Below are 23,617 nucleotides of genomic sequence, written 5' to 3' on the forward strand. Positions count from 1 at the left end.
AAGTGCCTGTGGTTATTGTAGGGACAAATAGCTAGAGCTCAGAAATAAGTTTTGTTTTATTTTTTTCCTGAACATTAGTGCAAATTCAAAATTAGGCTGATGTATATAACTCCTTGTCTCAAAAAAAGTTATTTTGTAATTGTGATAAAAGATACATAGTCCTCATTTTAACCATTTCTATGTGTACAATATATTGGTTAACTGTCTTGATAGAGCAGCTTTATAATTATTAGTATTACTTCTATCTCAATCTTTATCATTCAACTTAATCTCTGCTCACTAAATAATTCCTGTCCCCAGTTGGAAATGAGTCATTGGCCTAATATAGTCCAGAGCAAAGTTCTTTCTTCTCAGCTTAGGTGTGATGCCATCCATTTACATATCACACAAGACACAGGCTTTAGGCAAGAGAGAGGTCTGTGTGAGCACAGGAGGGGAGAACACTCTCATGTGTACATACAGGTCAGGATGCTTCTCACCTATTAGCTCATGGAAGAGGACCTAAACCAAGAGCCTCTTGTCATTCTCCACATCCCTTGGGGAGATGTTTGCAGTTTTGGTTTCAATACTGGCTGGGGATTATGCAGGGAGGGAAAATAAACAATTATGCCATCCCTCAGTGCACACAAACACACAGCCAGGAGCCGACTGCACTGTGGGTAAAATGACTCCAAAATTGTGTGTAATGAGTAGGAAAAGATTAGAGACAGCTCTTGCTATGCTGAAAATTGACATTAGTGGAGGGAAGAAAAAAAAAACTCTTTACTAGTCGGCCTAGGAGGTCTAATTCGAGCAGTAAAAAATATAAATAAATAAATAAAAGCTTGTCAAGATGGTATTGGTGCTTTTTTTCCAATGAGCTCTATCTGGCCGGAAGGCTATTCAGCATAATGCAAAATTAAATTATAAAAACTGGCTGAATATTTAGATGGAAGAGCCATTTGGAAGCAGTTTATTTAGACGAACCGGCAATGACCCACAACAGGGAGACATCAAGCGTGAAATTTACTAGAAATTAGCACCAGGGTCCCAGCCTCAGCGTGAATAGCTTGATAGGATGCAAATCCCAGTGATATTAAGCCGCCTCACTGCTGGTGCTACAGGGTCACTCTCAGTTGGCTTTTCATGTTATACTTATTATTTTTTCCTAGGACAGGTTATAAATAACAATAAAAAACCACATTTATTGAAAACTTTAACTGGAATGAAAGTCTATTTTAAAGTCTCTGATTACTTGAATGTTGAAATACAATGTCCACCGGCTGTAATGAACTCATGAGAGATATTACATGTATGCAGCTTATGTATGCCTAGTGTTTACCTCAGTGCCTAGCATAATCTTGCCTAAGCCAATAAGATCTGTTCCAGTTTACTAGTGTGGACCACTGCGGAAATACTTCCACACCCTGCTCCCTTGTTGGTATATGTGGTTGCCACAGCTTATCCATGTTGTATAACAATAAAGGCCCCAGGCAGAGCTGATACTGGATGCTGGGTGTAATCACCATTCATGCAGATGTACTTTCCCAGGATGCTAGAAAGCTCCTTCCTCTCCAGTGAAGAACGGATCAATATTTCCGTTTCCAGTCCAGTTGCATTTCTCAGTCACCAGAACGACACGCAAATGTGTGGCTTTAAATTTCCCTGAACCGACTCTACCATAAACCCTTGGAGACCCCTTTGCTGATGGTCTTAGCTAAGTCTTTATTTCTAAAAATTAGGAAGGGTTTCAGACGTTTGTATGTCAGATCATTGTTTCAAAATACTTGGTTTGGCGAAACTTGTGATTCAGTATTAACATATTAATTGTATTGCTCTGTGTTTATATTTGAATAGCCTGTTTGGGAGTATTTTGACAGTTACAGTTAAGGTCTGTTGGTGTTCCAGGGGAGATAGAAGTGTTATTTTAGCTTCAAGCATGGCAGCTTTAAAGAAGCCTAAAGTCCCTTTCCTTTGTCAGATTTAGAGCTTGAAGATATTTGTTTGGCAGCTAGATCCAAGCCCCTCACATAACTGCTCGTGCCATCAATACAGCTCCTGACATGTCTGAACATAAAGGAAATCCAGGCCACATTTAGATAGGTTCAATCGCTCAAGTCTCTTCTGGGTTTAGTGTAGTCAGCCATTAGATGTGAGAGATTCCTCTCAAGCCTCACACGCTTTCCAAACAGTTAAGGATGAGTCAAGGAACGTAGTAAAATGGTAACGTTAAGTCCTAAGTTTGAAGGTGGGCATGCTAATGTATGCTTGTAATCTCAGCAATCAGGAGGCAGACCCAAAGTTCAAGGCCAACCTGAGCTACATAGTGATACCCTATCTCAGAAGAAAAACTTCATTTGAATATCATCTCTGCCATTTATTCTTACTTAACTACGCTTCCTATTGCTTAGCTCTAACATGGATATAGGAAAAAATGTAAATATTCTGATTAATAAAATAATATTATGTATTTTTACCTGGGCACACAAGCGTATGTGTGTACAGTCATGATTCCTGCTGTGCAGTAATTTACTCAGGATGTGTGTGTATGTGTGCGTGCACGCGCATGCATGCGTGCATGCGCAGTGGTGATTCCTGCTCTGCAGTAATCTACCCAATGATGAAAAGGAAGAACCAAAGTCCTTTTCACTAAAATGAAAATTTTTCACTGTTTCATTTTAACTTCCATATAGTGTGAAGTTAAGCTGTGCTTTGTTTTGTTATGTTTCCGAGACAGGGTTTCTCTGTAGCCCTGGCTGTCCTGGAACTCACAAAGATCTGCCTGCCTCTGCCTCGGGAATGCTGGAAGTTGCCCAGCTGGGTTTTTATGCAATGAATGAAAATATAGGAAAAGTCTTGCTCTCTAGAGTGTTAGCTGTTAACCAGATGGACAGTGCAGCGATAGATTTTGATAGATATACACTTTAACAAATGAAAATGAGAAAAATGGCTATAAACATTGTCTTAGTTTACCTGTAACTTCATTTATTTCCAAGACATATGACTTTTGTTCTGTCTTTTGCTTTATTTTCATCTTTTAATCTACTCTTCCATTTCTCCTCTGTGCACATACCAAGAGGACCACTCCTTCCTGCTACTTGTTCTGAAACTGTACTCTTGGCAGTACTGAAAAATGTACCGCTAATTACACAATTATTTTATTATGTAGCACTAGTTGAAATATCCACTAAAGAATTAATTTAGTTAAAATAATTTGAACTGAGCAATTATTTTCATAAGCACAGAATTAGCGTAAAGTGCTTAAAGTCCTTTATTCCCGCTCTTCATACAGCAGTTGTGCAATTAGCAGTAAATTTTTTTTTGGTCTTTGCTTTCCACCCAAAGAAATAAATGTCTTCACTCTGATCATATATACAGAGTATATGACCATACACATTCCACATAGAATAGGAAATGTATCCTGGGGAAACTTGGAATATCTGAAGTCCTCACAGATACGCCAGGTTAGAGCAGTGGTCAAAGGCAGCTGCCTCACAGTAAACTGTGCTCATTGGTGCTCTGAATACAGAGCCATATTTACTCTGGAGACTGTGGCAGTTTAATTTGCCCATAACTACAGTGAAAGCAGTTTCTATTTGGTTTGCTCTTAACTTCCTGAAAAATGCTTCTTTGCCTTGGATTTCCAAAATTGATTTATTCCAAACTGAGATCCTCTCTGGATAGGAGACTTCGAACCCAGTTGAACCTGTTATTTGTTGTTTGGGAAGGATCCTTTGTGGCTGCAGTGAAGTGTTCATTAAATGTCTGGACTCAGAACCCTAAACTAGCAGTGTTCAAACCTTACGGAGCTGGAAACTGGGAAGCAGCCCATAAAGCATTGGGAAATGGGTGACTGACCCCAGGACTCTCTCATCTGTGCACCAAGGGTCTTTGTCTGCAAGCTGCTCCTGGCTTTTGGGGGACTACAGAGTATTCTTTAACAGAATGAAAAGCATGTGGCCATGTGAGATTTCATAGATGAGTGTGCATATATAATTTTTCTCACTGATAACCTATAAAAATACAATTATTAAATATTTTCTTATATTCTTTCAAAAGTATGTATGTTTATTCACTCACTACCTGCTGGCCTTAAGCACTGAGTGTGTTTCAAGCCTTTGTATGTGCAGGGATGAAAAGTCCACAGTTTTTATCTTATTTAGTAATAAGCTCTCACTAAGTTGCTCAGGTTGATCTGGAACTCATCCTATAGTCCAGGCTGGCTTCACAACTCACCACCATTCTCCTGCCTCGGCCTCCCAAATACAAGGAATTATGGGATTATAGGTGTGCCCTACCACTCCTGACTCTAGTTTTTAAGGAAGCATTCTTTTTTCAAGACCCATTACCATTAGCTGCATATTTTAAGAACTCATTGTATGCTAAGAATCATGAAAGGAATTGAAAGAAGCTGGAATAGTTCCTTCCTTCAGAAAACTTAATGTAGTGAGAGAGATCACATATTGACATGAAAAATACTTAACGTTTGTAGAGCAAGTATGAATTAATGTGGTGAAACCTGAATACCGAAATGCAGGGATGATATAAAATGGATATTTAATCGTGGGCTTTGCATACTGTGTCTTGTGAAAGATTGCATTTCTGTCGTGTGCTTTTGAAGCTCCTCTGAAATCTTGAGTGGGGTATAGGTGGAGGCTTCAATCACTCTAGCCTTTGGGATGTCCACAGAACCTGTGGTGGCTGGAACCCTAACACCTGTCACTTCTCCCATGAGCAACCTCCTCATCGAAACAGAAAGTCTGTTTTCTGCATGTCCCATAACGTGAAAGCTCTGCTTTGAGGAGAAGTTTGATTGTTTCTAATTTGTTTCATTCTCCATAGATATGTATGACCAAGTGCTCAAGTTTGGCGCTTACATTGTGGATGGCTTGCGGGAATGTTCCCAGCCTGTAATGGTTTACATCCCGCCCCAGGCTGAGCTTCGGGGTGGTTCTTGGGTTGTGATCGACCCCACCATCAACCCTCGGCACATGGAGATGTACGCTGACCGAGAAAGCAGGTACCATGTCTTCTCTATTGCATTCCATGCCTTCAAGGACCCTCTGGCTGTTGCTGCCCCCACCCCCAGAACATTACAGTCACGACAACTTCATTTTAATTTGTCCATTCCTAAAAGACTCCAAGGTGAGGAAAATAGGCTTTCTAAATAGTGTCTGCTGGCACAAGGAAACCAGGCTAGAGTCAGCTTTTCTCAGTCTAGGCCCCATCCCAGATTATTTTACTACAAAGTCCTCTTACAACCTCGGAAAGATTCTCCCTTCCCATTCTCTATTTGGATAAGGATCTTAACAATCTCTTTTTGGGGCAAAAAGGAGCTTAAAGGAAGACTCAAATGTAACCAGAACTTTTTTTTTTTAATATTTTTTATTAGGTATTTTCCTCATTTAGTAACCAGAACTTTTAAAGGTGTGTGTGTCTTTATTTATTAAGATTTCTTTTTATTTATATGTATATGCATTTGTCTTTGAGCATGTATGCCATGTGTGGGGGCTATCATTAGAGGTCAGATTCCGAAACTGGAGTTAGGTAATTGTAATCCACTCTGGATGCTGGGAACCAAAGGCAGTTCTTCTGGGAGAGCAGCAAGCATTCTTAACCACTGAGCCATCTCTCCAGCCCAGTTCTGGAGTTTAATCCACTAATTGTAGATAAATTTGGAGTGGTCTTTGCTCTTCTGGGATTGTCTCTCCTGTTAATGAGCTCACCTACACTCTGTGACTCCAGACCAAAGTTGCCCCCTTCTGTTGGAGTACAGGGGCATCACTCTGACATTCCAAGAGGCTAAAGAACTATGTTTGTAAATCACCCCACTGCCAAAAAGAGACAAAACTGCAGAGAAGCCCAGATCTGTAAGAAAGTAGCTCTTGAAATTTAACAAATTGAGCCAAGCCTCCTCTCATGTGTTTGCAGTGCTTGTCTGAAACCATCAGCATCATTGTCCAAGTGCATTACTGCATCCCCTCATTTTATTGGAACACCCGCCTCTATCTCCCCAAATTTTAGCCTTCTACTCCAAGAGCTACTTAGGAAAGAAAGTACAGTAGTTTCACTTTTGAATCCCTAAGCTGATGCTCTACACCAACAAGTCTCTTATTTTTAAGCCCTAAGCTATCCTCTGATAGCATCCTGCCCAGTGCTATGGAAGTTAGCAAAGTGAAGGCCTTGGAATTCCTTACAGAGAATGTTAACAATATTCTGACACCAGAAACCCTTCTGTAAACACCTTTTTAAAGTCCATTAAGAAATACCTATCTAATGCCTCTCAGCCTGGCCTAAATTGTGTGCTTCCAGAAATACGTTAACAGCTGTGGTACAGGACAGTCATTACCAACACTACGGCCTACCCTATACACACACCCACTTGTACAGCCCAAGTACTAGAGGTGGTTTCTCTGCCAGGGTGCCTACCTTTTGGGATTTTTTTTTGTTTTTGTTGTGTTTTTCTGGAAAACAAAAAGGTGCTGCCTGTCACCTTTTATCAGCTGTCAGTGGTGGAATCTGTATTCTCTCTTTGAAACTGAAATCTACTGGTGTGGTAATGAGAATTATTTTAATTGCTTTATGCTAGGCCTCTCTTATACCTCACTTTGATACATCTTAGGTGCCTGTTTTTTACCAGGGGTAACTTCTGGGAACCATGGGTGACCAAAACAGTAATGAACCTATTTCCTGTTCCACAAATTATAACTGGCCTAATTCTGTGTCTTCTTTCCTCTAAAGTTCACTGTTTTGTTTTCTTTTTTGCATTCAGGGGATCTGTTCTGGAGCCAGAAGGGACAGTAGAAATCAAATTCCGTAAAAAGGATCTGGTGAAAACCATGCGTCGGGTAGATCCAGTTTACATCCGCTTGGCTGAGCGATTGGGTACGTCTGCTTGTCCTGGCAAATCAATGAGCCATTCAGCTGATTTGTAATGAGTGCATTCGTAGGTCAGGAAAGGAGGCACTGAAGCATGTGATCAAATTCACGATGATCTTTATTTACCGTCCACTGTATGGTAAGAGCCCTGGTAGAATGAAATAGTGCGATAGGATAGAAGGTGGGCACTGAAAAGAAAAGTCACGTGCTTTTTCCTTAAAGGGCAAATAGCCCACTTACTGAGCGATGTTCTCGTAGAGTATCATTAGCTAGAAGTTGCTTTGGAAGGCAGGCTAATCAGGTGGAGAATGTCTGTGACTTAAATGTTTCTTATTTCTGCTGTCTCTTTGGACAGCCTGTCTCATGTCTGGAGGGGTGTGAATCAGTGTTACATTATAGAAAAGCTGGTCTCTACCCAGTGTTCTTGGGGTTAGTACACTACAAAAAATGGAAGTAAAGATTGTGCACTCTATGCCTCCAAACAGTGGCTGCAGCAGCCATACCCTGGGAGCATTTGCACACCATGCATCCAGCCAGTGCCCTGTTGCTCATTTGTCTCCAAGCTCTTGGAAGGCACTTGTGATTAGAGCGTGAGGCTAAACTGTGAGAGCCCTGTGAAGGCTCTGGTTCCTTTAAAACACCAAGCAGTCTTCTCCCATCCAGCTGCTTGCCGTGTCAGTGAGGATTGTTTAAGATTTGTTTTGTTGTGGTTTTGTTTTTCTAAAGGAATAGAAAGGTTAAGTTTAAAAAGCAGTACAGCCTAGTGAATGGGCAGAGCAGAAAGATGCTAGCTCATTTATGTTCTAAGGAACAGATTAATAAAATACAGTTTTGGATTCTATTATCTTCAGCATGTAGGATGAGAAAAGCTCTCCAGAGTGCCTGTAGCGAGGAGTCTGAGCAGGTGAAGTCTGGCCCAGGTTGCTTGCCAAAAGTGGTGACTTGAGCCACAGTGATCCCTGTTTGTACCCCATTGTTAGCTGTCAGCTAGCAGCAACCACAAACCAACCCAGCCATAGCCTGACCCTTTCTGGGGAAGAGGTACATACAAAAGGAAACTGGCAGGAGTTGTTCTAAAATCTACTACCACCAGATTTGTTGAGGTGATTTTTTTCCTTTCTTTTCCAAACAGGATAATTACTTCTGACCAACCCCATACACTTTAATTAAAGTGACTGCAGCCCAAGAGCAAGTTACTTACAACTGTACGCAGGAAGCTCTAAAAGCTTCAGCTGCTGATAAGCATCTCACTTAAGGTGGTTCATAATTGCTCCAGCATCCAGTGACGGTCGCTGCTGTTTTTACCAATAATTCTGTACAAAGGCAGCAATGCCACAACTGTAGGACACAAACAATTGCCTAATTTTCTTTCATTTTTTTTCCTCTTTTTTTTTTCTTTTTTTTTTTTTTTTTCTCCTGGTTTTCTTTCTGGCCAATTTAAAATTTGTCAAAGTCGGTCTTCTTCTGGATCACTGCCCTTTGATATTTCGCGCACTCCATTTGCCACAAACAAGCCGCAGGGCCGCAGTTCATGCTGACTCTAGCAGAAGCAGAGAGAGCCCCATTTATCTTGCACTGCCTGCTGAATTCCTACTCATTAACTGGGGGTTCACTGCCTCTTTTTAACCCCCCAATGGCTGTTATCATCCTTTTGAGTAACAGGATGGTAGAAGGAGGGATCCTCTCCACATCTGTTTGCAGAAGGCCTGGGTAGTGAGGGGTGTGGGGCCAGCGTGTCCTTCTCTTCACAGGGGTGGTGTTGTGCCCAGCCCCATCCAGCACCTTAACTGTAGGAACATGTGCCATGGGAAGGGAAAGATCCCCAAGTGATGGCCACTTAAGCATTTTCTATAAGCCATCTCATTATCAATTTCCTATTCGTGATGAGGAAAATCATATTTATTTAACCTTGACCAAATAATGGCACTCAAAAAAGAATCTCTACCGAGCACTAAGGAGGCAGAGGCAGGCAGATCCCCGAGTTCAAGGACAGCTTGGTCTACAGAGTAAGTTCCAGGATCACCAGGGCTACCCAGAGAAACCCTGTCTCAAAGAATTGAGTGAATGAATAAATAGGTGGATGGATGAGTCTGTAGTCTGCTAAATCTGAAGCAATCTCTGACTCCAGGCCTCTTGGAAACATGAGTGGATTAGAAATAATCGTGAGGTATGTTACTTACAGGTATTCGCAGTCTCTCTGACTACTCAATAGTTACAATGCAGCAGATTGGCTTAGATGAGCTACAACAGCATCATATAAACCCAGTCTGGGGAGAGGTGCAGTATCCTCTGGCTTCTCTCACAATGCCCACGACCAAACACTACCAAATGCCTTTTACAAAGTAGGTAGGTGAAAAATGACCTCATTGTCTAGATTGCAAAATTGAAGCAAGAATGTAGATTAAACAAGGCTTCCAAGACAAACAGTAAATGTACGTGAGAGCACAGAGTAGAATTCTCAGTCCCTACGCTGAATACTGAGCCTGGTCTAAATCAAACAGGGATTCTTTCCCATTGTGAGCTAAAACCAGCTGCACGGAGAAAATCTGATTTAGGCCAAAGCCTATAGAAGGAGGTGTTATCTTGTATTTCTGATCTCCTTCCTAATCAGCCTCTATACTGGGGAGCACCCACAGAGCACCTAAACAGACCTATGCAAACTGATTGGCTGCACAGAATTACAATTTACTTGCTAAGGATATAAATAATAATTTCTGAGTGGTTTACTTCATCTCTTCCAAACTGTATTTCATAGGTAGATCAAGAGAAAGAGCTAAGAATTGAAACCAGGAGCTTACGTTCTTAAATGAGTGTTTGCCATTTCTTATGGCTGGTTTGGAAGAGAAGGTTTGCAGATTTACAGTAATAACAATATATGCTAATTTCTGTTTGAAATGAAATAATTGCCCTTAATAGTAAGTTCAGATGGCAGGATGGTCCATCACTGAGCCAGTTCTGACCCTGTGTTCTCAGATGCAGCAAGCCTTGGTAGTCATTGAAGGGAGGATTACATTCTACCATTTGGGGCTTAAGGAAATCAAATTCCTTCTCTGGAAACAGTCTGGGTCCTCTAAGGCCTGTCTGTGTCTCAGTATCATCCTAGTACTGTCTCTTGGAAGACAGCAGGAGAATGGCGGGGGAAAGGAGTGCTAGGTTAGTCCTGCCTCTCCTGTGTTGTGAACTGAGGTCTTCCCGTGGATCTTTACCTGAGAGAAATGTCAGCTCACTAGATGGAGAAGGAACTATTGAGCCCAAGTACAAAGCAGTTATTAATTTCCAGGTGTCCCTCTCCCTCAGTACAGTGAGCACATGGACGAAGGAGTCACGTAGGGAACCCTTGTTCCCAGACAGCTGGACAGCCTGCTGTGTAACTCCATAGTTCTACCCATATGAAACTGCCCTAATGGCTGCCAGGTTCAGTCCTTGCTGGCCCTCGCCCAGTCTTCAGGCCTAACTAGGATCTAATATGCCTGATCGGCTGGGGTATTTGGTGCATGTGGAGTATTGTGGCAGTTGAGGATATGCATGTAAAACTTCCAGACACCTTTTCCCAAAGCTACCTCTTTATCAGCAAGAATGGCCTAAAAAGGATTATCTTGGGTGATGGAGATTGAGGGGTTACTATCAAAAGTGTGTGTTTTCCCATCTCTGTTCAAGCTGTTACGTTGCTTGTCAGAAGCAGAAAGAGGTGTTTTTGCTTAGGAAGTTGAGACTAGGAAAAATGTCCCGATATTTATGCCCAAAAGTGATGTCTCACCTGTAATGCATGGAGTGTCCTTTGTGATAAGGAAGCTGAGAAGACATGGTAGTAGCTAAAGACACACCTCCTCACTTTAGTTCTCAGCCTATTTATTTAGCTTGATATAATTTAGTAAGACCATGGCATTTGTGGGGGAGCCATTTTAGTTTGACTTCAGACCAATCGTGTGTGTGTGTTTGTGTGTGTGTGTGTATGTGTATATATATATACACATACATACATACACCAGCCTTGCTCCCTCCCAGAAAGCTGAGATTTGCAATTAGGACTTAGCAGGGATTTTGTTCAAGTAAACCCAGGCTCCTCTCCACCTGAAAGCTGATGTCAGAATATGTCCAAGGCCCTCTTCCCATCTCGTACTTAGCTGGCCAAGATCCATGTATCCTGGCCTGCCAGATTTAGGGAGAGACCAGCAAAGGCCAGAGAGGATCTCTCTACCAGAACTGAGGAAGCTCTGTGTTGTCCCCTCACTTTTTCATGTGGATGTGTCTACGTGAGAGCAGGGGAGGGACTGAAGGAAGAACTCTTCATTTTTATTCAGTTTACTGTACGGATTGTTTAAAATATGAATAAGCTTTTTTCACACTATTGCAAGGAATTTCTGGGTTAGACATCCCTTGGGAAGATTACACTTGGAATCAATATGCAATGCAGTTATGTTTAAGTAGGTGTGGCCCCTTTTGGAAAAAAAAAAAGCAGACATATGAAAATAGGATTGTGGAGTTGGGAGAGAGAAACAGATAACATTGGTAGAAATGATTCCCATTACAAAAGGATTATGTGCTTTACCAAGGGACCCACTGCAGGGGTCCTGCTAAATAGCTCCCTTGGGGCATTTAAAACAGGAGGATCTAATTTACAGTTTCTCAAGAATGCTTTTGTGGCTTTTTTTTTTTTTTTTTAAACAGCATACCTGTTAGGTCTGGAGAGATGGCATAATAGTTAAGAGCACTGTCTAGTCCTGTCTAGCACCTATATGGGAACACGCAACTGTCTGTAACTCCTGTTCTAGGGGCTCCAACATCCTCACACAGACATCCATGCAAGCAAAGCACCAGTGCTCATAAAAAAAAAAATCCTTTTTTTAAAAAAAAGCACGTTTTATATATATAGAAATACAAATACTTTTTTTGTGATTTTTCTTTATTCTCATATAGGAAATTTTCCAACAAAAGAAAACATGATTACATAGTTCTGCTAACTGCTATTTCTGGTGCTACGTTTGAACCAGAAGAAGAGATCAGTCTTTGTGATTTTTCAGTAACAGATTTGATTCTGTGGCATTCAGGAGCCTTGTGGGGAGGCTAATCCAGCTCTTAGCCCTTGTATATCTTATGTGTACCAATCAAAGCAAACTGCTTTTCTTAAGAGAAAGAAGAGTCTATGAAGAGAAACCCTGTCTCTAAAAAATAGATAGATAGATAGATAGATAGATAGATAGATAGATAGATAGATAGATAGATAGATAGATAGATAGATAGATAAAAGTTAAAGTTAGGTTTAGATCTACATAGGCTTCTTAAAAGACAAGTTAAGAGTGTTTCCGTTTTTTAAAACTAATAGTGTGTGTGTGTGTGTATGTGTGTGTGTGTGTGTGTGTGTGTGTGTGTATCCGCTTCCCAGATTAGGATTATAAATGAGAAGCCAAGCTTGAGTGAGGGTACACTGTTCTAGGCTTTAAAACCCTACTCCCTACCAGTCCCCCAAGCCCTGCTCCCTGGGTTGTATCTTCTTGACCTGGGGTAGGCCTGACTCTCTTCTGTGTTAAACAGCTGCTGCAGAAGCCAGCTACTCCATGTGCCACTGTTTGTCCTGGTTTCAACCTGGCAGGCAGTGGGACTGGGGATACTTGTAGATCAGTTTAAGCTGTTTTAAAGGCCCAGAGTTTGGTTCCCAGCAACCATGTGGCAGCTCACCCCATCTGTAACTCTGGTTCCAGAGCTTTCAATGACATCTCTGACCCTTGTAGGTACCAGGCACATGTGTCGTACACATACATACAGATGAAACACTAATATACATAAAACAAATAAATAGAAAAGAATTTAAAAACCCAGGGCTCTGGCTGGCCTCTGTAGGCCCCCAGTGCCAGCTCTGGCCTCCTGGTTCTACAGCATTTGGCAAGTTACTTGCTGCCTCTTAGTCTCCTTATCTTTGAGGTCATGACCTTTCAGGGCTGACACATTAGAGAGACTGGAAGCAGCATGGCATCTCAGTGATACCAGCTCTTGACACTTGATTAGGCTGTGACGGCTTGTCTGTGTTCTACTCTTTATGTTAGTTCCTGAATCATACGTTTGGCTTTTAGGATTTCATGGGCACTTTTGATTTTGTGAAGGGATGGGAGTAGCCTACCTTTTTCCCACTTTAGCCTTTGCCTAAGGCAGGATTCTAAAGAATGGCTTTCCTCTGTAGAGCATATTCTTACACACACACACACACACACACACACACACACACACACACACACACACACACTTTCCTAAAAACCCTGAGGCCCTGCAATCTGGCTAGAAAAGAAAGAAAACCATTCCAAGATATTTAATTGTACAGGGAGCTTACAGGATTGATCGAGAGCTTAGCTTTTTACAATAGTCCAGTGAATAAGAAATGCTCCTGACAAACGATCAATGATAGGATAATCACTCTTTATCCCTCGTCATTCTTACCTTCTTTCTTTCAGGAGAACAGGGTTCAGAAGTCAAAAATCTTTATAGACGCTGCTTTTAAATTAAGCAGAAAATAGACATTGACATATTTGTTAATCTCCCCTAAATCATTACCGGAGCTGGCTGCTCTGCTGTACAGGGAATGGGGCCCTTAGCAGGGCACAAGGGTGGCACCCACTTGAGAGCAGCCTTCACTCCTAGGACATAAAAGATTTAGAGACACTTTTCCTCAAAACAAAGCACAGACCCTGGGCCTTTTTACACACTTAAGACTTGTCAGCACCTCTCCTCGCCCTGTTTCTCTCCTGAGGTGGCCTTTGGGGAATACTGCTTCATTTCCTGACTCCTGGAAAGACAAGAGAACCATCGTATTATTTCATTATTCCTTCGAAATTCTAGACTAGTGCAATTGGCCCAACATCCCCTTTTCCTCCAACATGTTAAAACCATCATCGGCTTGCTTCCAGAAGGCTCTCCTCAGCCTGTTGTTCCTTCTCCTACTGCATCCAAATGTTGAGACTGCTCTTAACTCTGTGCAAACACAAGGAACCAGCTCTCCAGCTACTGCCAGGAGATCTGCTTCGCCAGTTTCATGACGATTACTGGGAACAAGTACAGGCTTTGGGTGTGGCCAGACCCGAGTGTAAATCCAGACTGAATTGCTTAACAGCCAGGGCCACTTTATACTTCAGAGCCTCTTTTCTGGTTTCTAAAGTGCAAAGGTGGGTATGAGGGTCAGAGAGAATATATATGAAGTGGCCTGAAAAGTACTTGAAGCACTGAGGATTCATCTTAGCAGCAGGGTAACAGCCATACAGCCCTAAATCTGAAGTAAGAGTGTGTGTGAATGTATATATTGACTTATGACATATATGATCTTGGGAAACTCAAGTGCACTGCCTGACAGAAAATAAATGCTTAATAAATTATGTATGGCCCATGTAGATACACATGTACATTCAAGTACAATGTTGGCTGCTTACCCAGAGGAATCTCGAAGAACTTGGAGTTCCCTGCTGAACTGTCTTCTCAGTCTCCTACCATCCTTTGGGCCCCAGAAAACTATATTTTTACATCCTTGACTAAAACAGTAGGAGAAGCTACAGACATTGTCCTGGTCTTAGCTGCACAGTAAGACTAAGGTGACTTGTGCCTCCTCATTCTGCGTCTTCTGCTGTGCCTTAGCCTTCTGAGTGAAAGGGTCCGCTACTGCTGAGGTCCGTTCTTCTCCAAGGAAAACCAGCAGTGTGATACTAACCAAAAGCCTCAGAGAAGTCCTGGCTGTCACTCCTTTGCTCTGTGGCCTTGATAATTCACAAAAGTTCTCAGTCTATCAATGCCCTTACCTGTAAGGTGCTAAGAAAAATACAGCCTTAGGCAGTTGTGAAGATTAATGGGGCCTGAGGCAGAAGGTCAGTGATTGCCTTCAGTGAGCACCCAAGACCCATGGGACCTGCTTCACAGATGTAAAACATGGGGATCTGGGCACCCAAAAAGTCCATAAGGTGAAGCGAGGTGCTCGAGTTCCATCCCTGTCCTTCTGTGTGATGAGGCTCACGTGGCGGCCCAGGGCCGTTCATAAGCATGTGATTCATAATGGCATAAGAAAGAAGGCCTGTTTCCAGACAGGCATATGCTTGGAACAGAGCTTTCTCCTCTGCATCCCATCACCTATGCTGACGTATTTGTCAGTGCTAGTGACAGAACACATGAGATTGTCCCCAGCACCAGGCTGTCACCTGTTGTTTCTTTAGCTAGATGTCCTCTTCCTTTCCTGGCAGACAGATAAATCTTCAGTATTGATTACAGACCCATCCTGAAAATAATTAGGGAGGGAATCAAACATAGGAATCAAACTCCTCTACTAAAACCTGGGCGTGAAAGTCTCTGCCCAAATAAAGTCTTGTGTGTTCTGTGCTTAGCAATCCACACAGCTGCTCTTCTCTTCCCCTCCTGAAATGTTGTCTCCTGGTCAGGGATTGGGAAACCAGGCAATAATACATGGAACCTGCTTTACTTGACTAAATGTACTACTTGGAGGTTAAACAAATCCATATCTGACATTAGAGGCTGTGGAGTACAGCAGCTTGCAACTTGGTGCTTAGCAGTTTCCCAGGCACCTGTTGAGGACGTGGTAAAACCAGCACTGCTGGTCTGTGCTCTGCTCTGAGGGGAGGCTCGTCAGTAATGATGGTCATGGTGTCCATGCACCAGTCTCGCCTTGTGAGGATAAAGGAGCCTTGCTCTAGGGCGCTGGACTATGAGAGTCCAGACCTGGGTGCTCACTTCACCTGCTCAGAAGAGGCCTGGAGAGCAGAGTTACCGCCACTGCTTTCATACTTGTGACCTCTATAGGACAAAGAAGACACGTGGGCTCCCTGTGACAAAGTAAGGACAGGACTATCATCTCAGAGTCTGTTCTGCATCAAAGACTTAGTGATGACAGTGGAAAGCCGGGCCCTAGAAGGAAGGACGGTGGCTACATCGATGCCAAGACTTCTGGTCACTGCTGAGTGTGACAGACAGGTTTATGTAATTGCAGGCACCCCAGAGCTAAGCCCCACTGAGCGGAAGGAGCTGGAGAGCAAGTTGAAGGAGCGGGAGGAGTTCCTAATTCCCATTTACCATCAGGTAGCTGTGCAGTTTGCTGACTTGCACGACACACCAGGCCGGATGCAGGAGAAGGGTGTCATTAACGTAAGTAACACAATTGCCATTTCTGACTTGTCAAAGCCTTGTAAGTGACATAGGCGCACAAGCTGCGAGGGCCAGATCAGCACGGTTTATGCAGATCAAACCATTTCCAGTTTTGTTTAAGAGATCTTTCTCCTTTTCTGTGTCCCCGTCATATAAAACAAAATGATTTAGGTTTCCTTGGAATCCTGACACCACTCTGAGGAGTCTAGTAGGAAACTGTGTGCCTTCATTAAGTGACATCAATCCAGGTGATCCCCAGACTGTGGAGTACTACAATGTCAAGGTTATGGTGACAGCTGATTCACCTTTGATCTGCATGAAAGTTGAGCTGACTGCTCAAAGCAGATCATTACCTTTCTAGTTCTCTGGGCATTCAGTCTCTCCTTCAAAACCACCGTGAGGCCTTGGGTAGCAGTGTTCTCTTGGGAGGCCAGTTTTGGAGTGTTCAAAGGCTTTCCTGGACAGTAGCTTTGTATGCCTCAGGTTCCTTCAGATTGAGTGCTAGTGCTGCAGTGACCACACTAACTCCTCTACCCTTAATGTGATTCTAGGATATCTTGGATTGGAAAACATCCCGCACCTTCTTCTACTGGAGGCTGAGGCGCCTCCTGCTGGAGGACCTGGTCAAGAAGAAAATCCACAATGCCAACCCTGAGCTGACTGACGGCCAGATCCAGGCCATGTTGAGACGCTGGTTTGTAGAAGTTGAAGGCACAGTGAAGGTATGTGAGGCACCTACCAACGAACCTGTACAGCGCACCTGAGAGTTACAAGGGTTGTCAAAGAATCTTCAGGACTTCGGGGGCAGGGTGTAAGAGAGGAACCTAATACCCAAACCCTCTCCTGTTCACACACAGCCAAATGCTATGCTCTCAGATCCTGTCAGAAAAGCTAGAAAGGCCTCTCTGTGGCTACAGAGTCATTTAGCAAACCATTTGTAACACTTACAACACACTAGACCCTTGGGGCTTAGCAGTGAGAGACAATATTCCTGCCTACACAGGCACACCGCAGTTTACACATAAAAAGCAGAGGACAACTTGAAGGAACTGATTCTTTTCTTTTGCCATGTGGGTTCCTGGGATCAAACTCAGGTCTTCAGCCTTGGTAGCAAGTGTCCTTAACAGCTAAGCCATTTTGCTGGTCCTATTTTATCAGGCTATTAGACAGATATACTTTGTCATTTATTACTTGTGTGATCAAAATCTTTGGTGACTGTCAGATATTGATGGAAAGTGGCTGGTGGCCTTGTCCTACAGAGGGCCACTCCAGTCTCCTCAAAAAAGCTACCTGGAGTCTTTGCTAATGACCTTTCTCATCAAGGAGCTGTAAGACTCAACCATCAGTTTTAAAGCCAGTGATGTGAAGTATTCTGAAATTCACCTTTGTGTTAAGTCTGCCTGTTTCTTTATGACCGGGAAGCTTCTTGGATAAATATTTCAGACGTACAGCAGGGGAGTGGGACATTCTCTGACATTTGGTTCAGGTTAAGGTCAGTCTCTGGCATCATAATTGAGTGAGACAATTTTGTCAGTGGCTACTGGCAGCTTCTAGTGGAAGTTGGCATTGAAAGTCATGCAAGTGTAAAATAAGAGGTTGTTCTCCAGTTAAGAGTGGCCAGCTAGGTAAATGGAGTGTGTGTGTGTGGCCCATACGCCTCCCTACCACATTAGTCACTAATGGACGTGCACAGCCTCGGTGGGCACAAGGATGAGGAGAAGGAATAGCTTCCCTCCAAGCATGAAGTGAATAGATAGGTCCCTCGCTTGCTCCTTAGTGGCATCCTCCCAGGGGGCAGCGTGTCTAAAGAAACCAGCCACTGCTATCTCTCATCAGTGTGAGCTCTATGTGCACAGGCTCCTGGCTGGATTGAGTGCAGAAGACACTGCAGGCACACAGCTCAGGAAGAGGCTGTCTGCACATTAAATACCTGCGATCCCCAATAGTTGATACTATTTCCTTTGCCCGTGTTTACAGAATATTGCATTCCCCGTGAGCTCTCCTGCCAGAGGACAGGAAAGAAAGGAAGGACAGCTGAGCCTGTGAAGTCAGGACATGCGACTTTGAAACTTCCTGCCACATTCTGCAGGCTCAGCAGGACCTGGTTAGTGTAGGATAGGTGATAAAATCGGCAGCGCCCTTGAGAGGAGGCAGTGCTGAAGGTGTAGTGCTGCCTCTGCAGGGCACACAGAAGCTGCCTGGTGTTAGAACATGGCTGAAGCACTTGGAGTGTGTCTTCTAATAGTGACAGATTTCATGTGCTGTTTCCCTCAAGCGCAGACACTGATAGAGTCTTTGTTTGAGTGGTAGGTCTCTGTTACTGGTGCAGAAGTCATAAAGTAATATGCATTTATGACGTCATGAAAGGATAGGTGTTTATTAGCCATGCTTTGTATTGTTTTTTTCCCCAAGAGAGTTTGTTTTCTTGAGCGATTATGAAACTTCTATTCCTTTAGAGACCTTCATCCCATGATTTCTAGGATTCCATTTGGATCCACTGGGCAGTCCTGTTAGAGGAAGTTCTTGGGTTTATGGCTCGTGGTCTCACTGTGGTCAGAAGCAGCTTCATAACCACAGCTCCCTAAGGAAAAGCTTCATGAGCTATGGGTGGAATTAGGCAGTGCAAACAGTACATGTTTACTTCATGAAGATGGTTTCTGTTTTGATTTCTAGCTCCACAATTTGAGGTATAGAGCTTTTTAACAGGCCGATTGGTTCTGTGCCTGCAGATCACAGTTAAGACTTTCCATGGAACACTGGAGGGGGGGGGGGGGTTTGAGATCTCAAACTCTGAGGTTTCCATTTTTACATTTATTTGCTTGAACACATTATTTGAACCCCCATTCCCTTATGTATAAAATGGGGATAATGTTTATGGTGTCGAAGGCAAAGCATGTTAGAAGTTAAATAGCAGCCAGACTTGGTGGGGTATACCTTCAATCCCAAAACTCAGGGATGGGATTTCTAGGCTAGCCAAGTATACATAGTGAGACCTTGTCTCAAGAAGAGAAAAAGGAAGAGGGAGGGAAGGGGGGGGGAGAGAGAGAGAGAGAGAGAGAGAATGTGAGTGTTAAAGTATAAGACTTGGTCACGCTGTCATATCCTGGAAGGATTGCTGGCTCACAGTAGTGTCCTCAGGGCTTGGTGCCCTAATTTATTCTAATTGTCCATAGTTATCTGCTTCCGCTTATTCTGGATTTCCAAATGGAATGGGATCTTGTGTTGAGAGGTCTCTATTGCCTCAAGGAACCTATAGATAGTTCACTGTACCAGGGAGGGATAAGGTGAGAGCTAAATGTCAACACTGGCCTGGCCCAGCCATGGAATCTAGCAAGCCACTGCTTACACAATCTTTTTGTGGTGTTCTCCAAAGCCTCTGAAGGAAATGACCTTGGGTGTTAGAAGGTCATAACCTTGGAAATACTGATATATTAAAAACAATCTTTCTAGAGTGTGTATATCTCCCTCATCCTCCCACCACCACCCCCCCCACACACACACACACACCAGGTCAGATGGCTCCTAGGCATCTCTCCAGCTGGAAACATCTCTTAAGCAGCCCACACAGTGGAGTCATTTGTAGGCGTGGTAGTCAGGGCTCACAGCCACCAGGTTGTGCCCTAGTCACTCCCTGGCCCTGTTCTACTGTTGCTTAGGGAGAGCTTAACAGCTGTCCAGTGCATTAGAAATGAACCTTTTCAAACAGGTCATTTAGATTTTGTAAGCTAGACTAATTATTACATATAATTAGTGAGGCTGAGTGGTGCCTGAGATACTTATCCATTGATGCAGAAAGAGTGTCTGTTGAACATGTATTGTAAGACAAGCAAGTGTTGTGATGTTTAATTATTGATATTTTATTGATATTAAGATGCTCTGGCTGGGATGTCAGACAAGTGGTCCCAGGCTGTCAGGAGGCTAATAGCCAGCATTTCATATTTGTTTAAAATCCATATTAGATAGCTACATTTTTATAATTCTAAGGAAGACCATGATAATGACTTTTCTCCCTTGGAACAGAGGTGGCCTGTCCTTCCTCATGACTGTTCTTAAAGGCAGCTTACTTTTCCTAAATGGAACAGAATAACTCAGAGCAGAGAGTATGGTAAACCCTCCCAGACTGATTCAGACAAAACAGCATTGAGAAAACGCAAATAAGTTTCTTTTTGTTAAAGACACAGTTGATTAGAACTCAGAGTCTCTATCTTCATGTACTTTGGGCTTCAGGCTTAGTGGCAACATCCAGTCGTGTTCTGAACAAACTGTGTTTCATACACAGGGTCCATAGGTTTAAGCATCTAAAAGCTTGGAATGTGGCACTGTAGTTCTGCCTGGGAACTGTTATAGAATGTTGAGAAACACCTTTAGTAGCTTGTGGCTGCGGGAGGGGAAGGCAGGAGTGTTTACTCTAGAGGGTAGCTGACTTTCTCCAGTGTAGTGTGTGAGCATCGTTAGAAGCTGGCATCTCGTTAGCTAATGCATTACACCAATCAAGGAGAGTTATCTTAAGCCACAATTAATCTGCTCCCTGGCATATGTTGATAGCAAAGCATCATGCTGTTTCTTAATTAAAAGCAAACGGATTAAAAATGATTAATAAGAGTATTAAATATTCTCCTAAACTAAAGGCGTTGGAACTCCTGAGTGAATCTAGTTGGGTTTTGTTTGGTTTCCTTCTGAAGCTAAAGCTGCTATTGTTTTATTTTCTTGCACCTCTCTCCACCAAATCCTCCTAAGTTGGGGAAGGTGTGTAGTCCTCAAGCCACAGAGAACTTTTCATTACCACGGAGGAGATGGCCAGGTTTATAAAAGTGGCAGTGGCTAGAGTCCAGGTGTGTTCATGTATCTGGGGCCAGCCATAAGCTGGACCACATGAGCAAGGTGCCTCCTGGTCGGCAGAATCTGCCACAGTTTTCCATAGGAGCAAAGGGGTTTCCCTGTTTCCCTGTCGCAGACACTCGGAGGAGGGAAGTTCCCAGCTTGCTCAGTGAAGAGAGCTGACCTCCATTAGATATGCCCAAAGTGAGCAAATCTGGAGCCAGGAAAAGAGGTAGACAGACTGCTGGAAAAGGCTTACTGCTCCTTAGTCCTAGGAACCTGTGATCCAGCCATAGTAAACAGCCAGGCCCAGCCAGCTCACCAGCTAAGTCAGGAGGACATGAGTCTGAACTACAGAGGGTCTCACTCTGTACCCTTGCCTCAGTGTAGCCAGGCTAGCCTTAACCCTCTGTCCTCCTGCCTCATCCTTACAGGTGCTAGCATGAAGTGTGTGCCACCACACCTAGCAATAAATGGTATTTTTAAAGCATGGTTTCTGTTAAAAGACACCCCAGTGTCCTCCTTAATGCCAGATGCTGCGTCTTAGAATGTTCAGTCTACACTTGTGTAGGCCCTGAGGTTGCAGCTGTGGCTTTTGTGGCTTTGCTTGTATCTGGGTTTCCTGAAGCCACAGCATAAGCCTCAGAGTCCCTACAGTGCCCACCTATTAAATTACAGCGCCAAACTCATTGTCATTCTGACTTTGACTTCGTTAGTGATAACAGAAAAGGGTAGCGCACCTTTAAATGACGAGCTTTGTGGTTAATTACCCAAACAAAATGACATAAATATGAATGAGCCCTAATGGTGGTACTTGGTTTTCCGGAAACCATTAACAAAACGATTCCTAAATGATTTGTAAAGAAATGAGAGAAGAGAGCAAGGAGAAGGCTATTAGGCTTCTAACACACTCCTGAGTTATTATGTAGTCAGCTGCCTCACAAATACTCAGCTAAATGATCTTGAAAGAAAGGAGGTGAGGGGTGGGCTGTGAGACTCTGAGGGCTGCAGACTTCCTGACCCTCCGAGGTGTTCTCAGAGCTCATAGTGGGTTAGCTTTCTGACTTGGTGGCAGTACTGTAGCACCAAGACTTCCCCCATATCAGCAGCCAAGTTGTACTGTGTGTTGTCCTGTAAGCCTTGCTCTCAAGTTTTTACCAGGCACAGCAGTCTTCCCAGCTAGAGGGCTAAGGCACAGTTGAAGCCTTGTCTGCCACATCTTGCTAGGCCTGGAATAGGTCTTGAGGATCAGTGTCTCTGCTCCTCCAAAAAGAAACAGCCACATACACACCTTTCCCTCCTGGTCACACTTAAGTACCCTGCTCCACACAGACTTGTTGTAGGACAGTAGATGGGAGCCTCCCAGGACAGACTCCCACGTGAGCATCCGGAGGCCAAAGAAAGGAAGACAGATGAAGGCAGCTTCCCTCCGGGAGCCTGTCCTCTCCCCGTGCAGCCACAACAGAAAAGGAGAATGGCGAACAGCGTCTGTACACCAAGAAAGCTCTTGGAATACTAGACAATTGGGTGTTGAAGCCTGGCCCCCATTGTCTGACCAAGGCTTGCGTGTTTGCAGGCTTACGTCTGGGACAATAATAAGGACCTGGTGGAGTGGCTGGAGAAGCAACTGACAGAGGAAGATGGCGTCCGCTCTGTGATAGAGGAGAACATCAAATACATCAGCAGGGACTATGTCCTGAAGCAGATCCGCAGGTGAGACTGCCGGGAGGGAGGGCCTCAAGGCTAGGGAGGGGGCTGCTTTCTTTAAAAGTTCAGAATAAACTATGAGAGATACAGAGACAGCCCTGAGACACAGCTTCCTGTGTCAGGACACTTTTACTCACGCGTTCACTCTAGGTACAGAGACTCAAACCACGTAGATGATCCTAGGAGGAGGGAAAGCTGACATCTCTTGGGGAGATGCCCGTGAAACTGTTTGGAAATATATTACTTAGAAAAAAGTCATAAAAGAAAGAGCCGGTGCGAGTAACTCTCCTGTTGTGCATGTGTTTACCTTATGGCACCGTATGCCGACTCCAAGGACAGAATGCTCCCCTAGGTAGCTACAGTAAAGTGATCACTCACCTTTAGCAGGCTACTTACTAAATGCTTTTATGGAGTTTTCCCATGATGGTGGCTGTAGCATGTGGGAATCCTCTATGCTGCCATACCCTGGTCTTCTGTTTCATTTATTTTATGTATGTGAAAACACCGTTGCCATCTTCAGACACACCAGAAGAGGGCATCAGATCTCATCACAGACAGTTGTGAGTCACCAGGTGGTTGCTGGGAATTGAACTCGGGACTTCTAGATGAGCAGTCAATGCTCTACCCACTGAGCCATCTCTCTAGCCCCCTAACTCACTCTGTAGACCTGGCTGGCCTCGAACTCAGAAATCCGCCTGCCTTCTGCCTCCCAAGTGCTGGGATTAAAGGAGTGCACCGCCACTGCATGGCCTATAGAACATTCTTATTTTAGGTTATCTGATGTTTCTTTGTGATTCAAGTTCTGCATTATGGCCATATCATCATACATGCAGTGTTCTGGCCACCCCACTAAAAGGCACCCAAAGACCATCTGACCCTGATGTTAAAATTCTATTGCCTAGCCAAGCTCAATAGTTCTTGATCTGAATTCTGTCTTCCACAATTATACTCCACTCAAACTCTGCAAGCAAGAGCCCCTGTCTTCCCTGATACATTTCTATACTCATTATTGATGTAGACTATTTCTACTAACCTTATTTTATAGTTTGCTATGGGACATTTGGCACTACTATTCTATGTGTCTAAGAAGTGCCCTTCCTGCCGGCAC

The 23,617-nt window shown here is 43.6% G+C and overlaps 1 protein-coding gene across 11 annotated transcripts in view; it reads left to right on the plus strand.

Annotated features, from left to right (window-relative positions):
- The window catches only part of Acaca (acetyl-Coenzyme A carboxylase alpha), a 272,017-nt gene that overhangs the window by 246,046 nt on the left and 2,354 nt on the right, over nt 1–23,617 (plus strand). For all 11 annotated transcript variants that reach the window (XM_011248667.2, XM_006531953.2, XM_030245463.1 and 8 more), the window contains 5 exons: nt 4,822–4,999; nt 6,752–6,864; nt 15,830–15,984; nt 16,536–16,706; nt 22,379–22,515. In XM_011248667.2, the coding sequence (XP_011246969.1) occupies nt 4,822–4,999; nt 6,752–6,864; nt 15,830–15,984; nt 16,536–16,706; nt 22,379–22,515 (754 nt within the window). The remainder of the gene's footprint in view (nt 1–4,821; nt 5,000–6,751; nt 6,865–15,829; nt 15,985–16,535; nt 16,707–22,378; nt 22,516–23,617) is intronic.

This window comes from Mus musculus, chromosome 11, assembly GCF_000001635.26.
Source record: "Mus musculus strain C57BL/6J chromosome 11, GRCm38.p6 C57BL/6J".
NCBI lineage: Eukaryota > Metazoa > Chordata > Mammalia > Rodentia > Muridae > Mus > Mus musculus.